The sequence below is a fragment of the Eumetopias jubatus genome, unplaced genomic scaffold, assembly GCF_037043125.1.
Source record: "Eumetopias jubatus isolate StellerSeaLion01/CBP00866 unplaced genomic scaffold, mEumJub1_p1.0 scaffold_14, whole genome shotgun sequence".
NCBI classification, from domain to species: Eukaryota; Metazoa; Chordata; class Mammalia; order Carnivora; family Otariidae; genus Eumetopias; species Eumetopias jubatus.
Genome location: NW_028274820.1, coordinates 88270758 through 88276757, shown reverse-complemented (window position 1 = coordinate 88276757; position 6000 = coordinate 88270758). Strand labels below are relative to the sequence as shown.

The 6000-nt window shown below is 51.7% G+C and overlaps 1 protein-coding gene across 3 annotated transcripts in view; it reads left to right on the top strand.

Moving 5' to 3' along the window:
- Window positions 1-307: 307 nt before the first annotated feature.
- PLXNA4 (plexin A4) overlaps window positions 308-6000 on the top strand; it is a 355028-nt gene continuing 349335 nt past the window's right edge. For 2 of the 3 annotated variants that reach the window (XM_028106346.2, XM_088018661.1), the window contains exon 1: window positions 341-1525. In XM_028106346.2, the coding sequence (XP_027962147.1) occupies window positions 341-1525 (1185 nt within the window). Of the gene's footprint in view, window positions 1526-6000 lie in introns of all 3 variants that reach the window. The other variant, XM_028106345.2, reaches the window with a different exon arrangement.

Sequence of the window (6000 nt, the reverse complement as noted above, 5' to 3'; positions counted from 1 at the left end):
TTCTTCATCTTCATCATCATCCTCATCACTATTATCATTACTATTACCATTATTGTTATTGTTGAGGTTGCCCTCCTGCCACCCAGCGCTGGCTGTCCCCACACACGTGGGGGCAGAGTCCCTTGGCCTTTAGCGTCTCCAGGGCAGTTCTCTGTCTCAGCATGTGCTGAGGGCTTTCGGGTCCAGCCACACAAGCTGTGGGGTGAAACTAAGCCACTGCCATTGTTGTCCAGTATCACATCCCTGCTTTCCTCTGTAGGGAGCCTCTACTGCTGAGCCCTGGCCCTCCGAGGGAACCCTCGTGCCGAGTGCTGCCGTGCCGCGAGGACCTGTTTCTGAAATGAAAGCCATGCCTTGGAACTGGACTTGCTTTCTCTCCCATCTCCTGATGGTAGGGATGGGCTCCTCCACTCTGCTCCCCCGGCAGCCATCCCCACCGTCCCCAAAGCGGTCTTTTGTCACGTTCCGTGGGGAGCCAGCCGAGGGTTTCAACCACTTGGTGGTGGATGAGAGGACAGGGCACATTTACTTGGGGGCCGTCAACCGGATCTACAAGCTCTCCAGTGACCTGAAGGTCTTGGTGACCCACCAGACAGGGCCAGACGAGGACAACCCCAAGTGTTACCCACCACGCATCGTCCAGACATGCAACGAGCCCCTGACCACCACCAACAATGTCAACAAGATGCTCCTGATAGACTACAAAGAGAACAGGCTCATTGCCTGTGGGAGCCTGTACCAAGGCATCTGCAAGCTTCTCAGGCTTGAGGATCTCTTCAAGCTGGGCGAGCCTTTCCACAAGAAGGAACACTACCTGTCGGGAGTCAACGAGAGCGGCTCCGTCTTTGGAGTGATCGTCTCCTACAGCAACTTGGACGACAAGCTCTTCATCGCCACTGCAGTGGATGGGAAGCCGGAGTACTTCCCTACCATCTCCAGCCGGAAGCTGACCAAGAACTCCGAGGCAGACAGCATGTTTGCTTATGTCTTCCATGATGAGTTTGTGGCCTCGATGATTAAGATTCCTTCGGACACCTTCACCGTCATCCCCGACTTTGACATCTACTATGTCTATGGCTTCAGCAGTGGCAATTTTGTCTACTTTTTGACCCTTCAGCCTGAGATGGTGTCTCCGCCAGGCTCCACCACAAAGGAACAGGTCTATACCTCCAAGCTCGTGAGGCTCTGCAAGGAGGACACGGCCTTCAACTCCTATGTGGAGGTGCCCATTGGCTGTGAGCGCAGCGGGGTCGAGTACCGCCTGTTGCAGGCCGCCTACCTGTCGAAAGCTGGTGCTGTGCTCGCCCGGACCCTTGGAGTTCGTCCAGAGGATGACCTCCTTTTCACTGTCTTCTCCAAGGGCCAAAAGCGGAAAATGAAATCCCTGGATGAGTCGGCCCTGTGCATCTTCATCTTGAAGCAGATCAACGATCGCATTAAGGAGCGACTGCAGTCCTGCTATCGGGGGGAGGGTACGCTGGACCTAGCCTGGCTCAAGGTGAAGGATATTCCCTGCAGCAGCGCGGTGAGTCGGGGAGGGTCCATGGGCTGGGAGGGCATGGTATGGCAGGGGGACCCTAGCCTGGGGCTTCCATGGGATGTGAATCACCATCCCATTTTGCAAGTGAGACAAGTACATCCCATCTCTGGGTCTCCCTGGACTTGGATCAGCACCAGCTCAAATGTGTTGTGTTGTGTTGTGTCTGTGACACTGAGCTTATCAGAGTTGGAGGTAGAGCTGAAAGGTAGATCTCCTATCTGGGCACTGTTCTCTATTCCGTATTGGCTCATGGTTATAGGAGAACATGCTAGGACTAAGCGGGAATTCTGTTATATAGATATCATATGTACCAGGCATTGTTAAGGCCAGATTATCACGTCCTCTGGTACAACTCATGTACCCAACCTTCGTACTGACCGTGCCTGCAAATCACTTTCCTGGGAGCTTGGAATAAAACCAGTAGTGGGAATAATGGAGCCAGGCATTCTACATTTGGGATAGATCTAGAACTTCAGGAGTGTTATGTTTTTAGTTCCTTGAGTATCTTTAGAGAAGGGCAAAAGGAAAGCAGAAGTAGGGTGGGAGTCCAGTGAACATAGAGGCAAAAGTAGAGCTTGCTTAGAAGACTGCATTCCTGGAGCATCTTCAGTGTGCCCGGTTCCATGGAAGAGACATGCCAAGCAGCCTTGGAACAGTACTGGGTGACAGAAGTGCTGAAGGAAACCGGAGGGACGGGGGGAATGAAGGGTGGGTTTAGGAGGCCTTCCCAGGGCCTTGCTAGGCGGCCGCAGGTGCAACACGTGACGTGACCTCCTGCCTCTCCCAGCCTAACTCACTTGTGGCCCGGCTTGCTGTGGCTGGACTTCTGTTCATCTTGAAAATGATTCCAGGGACTTAGAAGCTCAGTTATGAGCATCTTCATCTTCTATACCCCGTGTCCCTCTCCTTTCTCCTTTTTATCATCCACGTAAAAATCACGAATCTAGTTGGAGAAAAATCTATCCTGTGATCATAATTAGAGAGAAGAAAGGAGAATTCACACACAGGTAGAAGTATATTTGCATGGATGTGATTCTTGACGGCCAGTCCAACTTCGATGGAATTCCACATTAGGAAAATGTATTTTCATTGACTTTAAAAGTCTAAGTTTCCCTTCATGAAGTATGGCTACTTGCCAAGCACATCTCAGAGGCCACTGGCACCCAGGCAGCTTGGGGGCCATTCCTGTGGGCACTGGGACTCAGGGTTGGGGGTAGGGTAGGTATAGAAGGAGAAGGAAGGGATTTGGCAAGGTTGATCTTTGGTGCCCTAACATTTAGGCTCAGGCTGTTTTCCAGTGGTGAGTTTTCCAGGTGCCTGGGCTGAAACTAAAAGATGCCATTTCTTTTTGGAGGTCCTGAGAAGCCAAGAGACTGCTAGTGTCACAGAGGAAATGGGAGGGGCACCACGGGCCAGAGAAGGAAGCAATCAGTTGACAGTCATGGCCAGGCCAGAGAGTGGAGGGGACTCCACTGTACCTGCTGAGCCCTAATGGATGACATGTCTTTGGGAGCCATTGGTTTGGGGCAGTGGCTGATCCACCCAGGAGAGTTGAGGAGACAGGTTTATGAACTTGGGGGCCATGGACTTCTCCCAAATGCAGGCTATAAAGGACAGGCCAGGTGCTGTGCTGTGTGTATGTATGTTACACATTCAAGCACAACTTCTTAGGGGAGATGCATCAGGAAGCTGGCATGGGGAAGGCCCTTAGAGACCTTCTGTTTTGTACTCTCATTCTGAGGCCCAACAAGGTTAAAAAATTGCCCAAGGTCACATATTTTGGGAAAGAACGGCAGACACAGCACTTGAGGGAAGTCTCCCTTGCCTCTTGAGGAAAATCCCACTTGCACACATGCATGCACACACATGCACACACACACACCCACCCATGCGTGTGTGCACACATGCAGTAAATACCCCCATAAGCATGCACACCCTAGCTTCGAAAATGCAAGTTTACGCTGTGTGCTTATGAAACAGCTAGTTCTTTCGAGATTAGATGGGTTGGCTATTTTTTCTGTAGATGCTTTTCTGTAGAAAACTTGCTCAAATTCTGTCTTTTCGGGTGATGCTTTTGGGAGTACAATCAGCTGCAGGGATCAACCTGGCTGCCCATGGGCAGGTGTTTGTCCCGCCCTTGCTCCCTGCCACAGAACAAAAAGCAAAGTTCATCATGGAAGTCTGCAGAGCTGCAGGTCCTAAGGCCGCATGGTGGCCTTGGATAGAACAGAGGGACAAAAGCTTTGCAAGACAGGCTAATGCCAGGGCTAGGAGTCATGGAGCCAGATAACAAGCTTTTGATTTTTCTTTGGGCTTTAATTAGCCCTTTCAAGTTGGAGGCAAGTTCAGGGCTGAGAGCAGAAAGGAGGAGGCCAGAAACTCCACACCGGGCTGGGCTGTCTCCCCAGCCAGTATAAAAGGCCACACCAGCTTGTAATGTCAAGTATCAGTTTCCTTTGATTCGGCCCACGCTCGGGTTACTTTGTTCCGGTGCTCAGGTGCTCAGCTATAATTCGTTTGGCCCCAGCTCAGACCACACATGCTCGCTCCCCCTGCCATGAGCCAGGCCCGAGGCCTGGACCTCCCTGGGGCGGAGCCCTCATGGGCACCGTTTGCAAACCCAGCTTTTCCTCCATCCATTCACGTGGCTGTTGGGTCCCTTTCCTTTCTCCCTTCCCCTGCCCTGGGGCAAGGGTGGACAAGAGGAATCCAGAGTTCTCTTTTGCCTCTGAGGCCAAGATTCCCTGGAGGCTTGTGCAGTGGGACAGAATCTCGGATGGCCGCTGTCCTGCAGCGTTCCCTCTGTAACACAGCAGAGGAGGGCAGCATAGGCCCAGGAGGGTGACTTTTAAGACTTGTGTTTCGTAGGCTAGGTGTTCCCTGCGGGCTTTATCATAATTACAACCCCAGGAGTTTGAGAAGGTATGATTAGTGGTTCATTTTTTTAACTGAGAGATAACTGACACATGACATTTTATTGGTTTCAGGGGTACAATGTAATGATTCGATATTTATATGTATCGCAAAGTGATCACCACACGAAGTCTGGTTAACCACACATAGTTACAGATGTCTTTTGTGTGTGTGTGTGTGTGATGAGAACTTTTAAGAGCTATTCTCTTAGCAACTTTCAAATATACAATACAGTATCTTAGCTATATAGGCACCGGGCAGTACATTACATGCCAGGACTTATTTATCTTATAGCTGGAAGTTTGTACTTCTTGACTAGTGACTCATTTTTATTGTGTTCCTATTATCTTCATTCCCTAAGGATAGGGTGCTCATCCCATGGTATTCTTCAGGGTGTTCCGGCCCCTCCCATTTCTGGGATCCCCATTCCTTCCCCTGAACTCAGGCCTCCAGCACTCAGAGCAGGGGGCAGAATAAGCCCTGGGTTCCCTGACCCCCTCTGCCTGTGTTCAAGGAGGATGAGGTGGCGTGGAAAGAACCATCTGTGTGACTCGGGCTGTGGAATGTTCGTGGAGCCACGTGGTGGGCCACGGCCTGATGACCAGACAGAGGGAGAAGCGTTGTACTGTGAGGCTGGAGCCTCGGTCTGCAGGCCCCACCCCCGGAGAGCTCCCTGCTGTTTTTCTTCCAGGTGAATCAGGGAAGGCGGGCGGAGGCCACATCAGAGATAAGGGATGGCGGCTGGAGAGGCCTCCTCATGGGAATGTGTCACTGTGAATGTATATGCGTGGCAAGTACAAATCTCTGAGTGGGTGTTGGCTGTCGAGGATGGAGAAGCAGCCCAGGTGTTTTCTGGTGCTTGTGGGAGATGGAAGCGGCTTCCGCCTTTGCCTTCTAGGCCATTCTTTTCCTGTGTCCCGATTTTCCCAGCCTGAAGAGAAAGAGGTATCCAAGGACAGATGGTCTAGAGTCTGAAAATTACTCTACAGGTCTCAGGAGGGCATGGGCAGAAAGAGGGTCCTAGAGGCATCAACAGGGTCCCATTCTGTCTTGGGATTCAGGGGGCTAAAGACCAACCTGAGGCCCTTTGCTTATGCATATCCAGTCATAACATCATTAACACTATTGATATAATCTCTGTTTCTGCTGCTCAGCACTGGGATGGTCTCTTTTGAAGGCTGTCACCCAGGCTCCCCAGACCACCTGTCTGCAGAGCACAAGATGATTGGCATAGGAGCCCATTGCCTATGGTTTCTGTCATGTGCCATGGCCCTGAGCAGGCCAAGGTGATAGCTCCCAGCCTTTCCTAGGAGCCCTGACACTCCTGGCCCCGAGTGGGGCAACCGGGCTGGAGAGTGTGCTGTTGTGGACCAAGGCTCTTGCGCTCTACATGGGCTGAGTGGCCTGGCCTCCCAGCGTCCCCCAGGCACAGCCATCCACGCCTCCTCAACCTTTCTTCAGCCTTCTGGGGTAACTCATGGAACACTAGCCCTTCTACCTCCAAATGAATTAATGAATGGACGAGACATTTATCAGGCCCTGGCAAT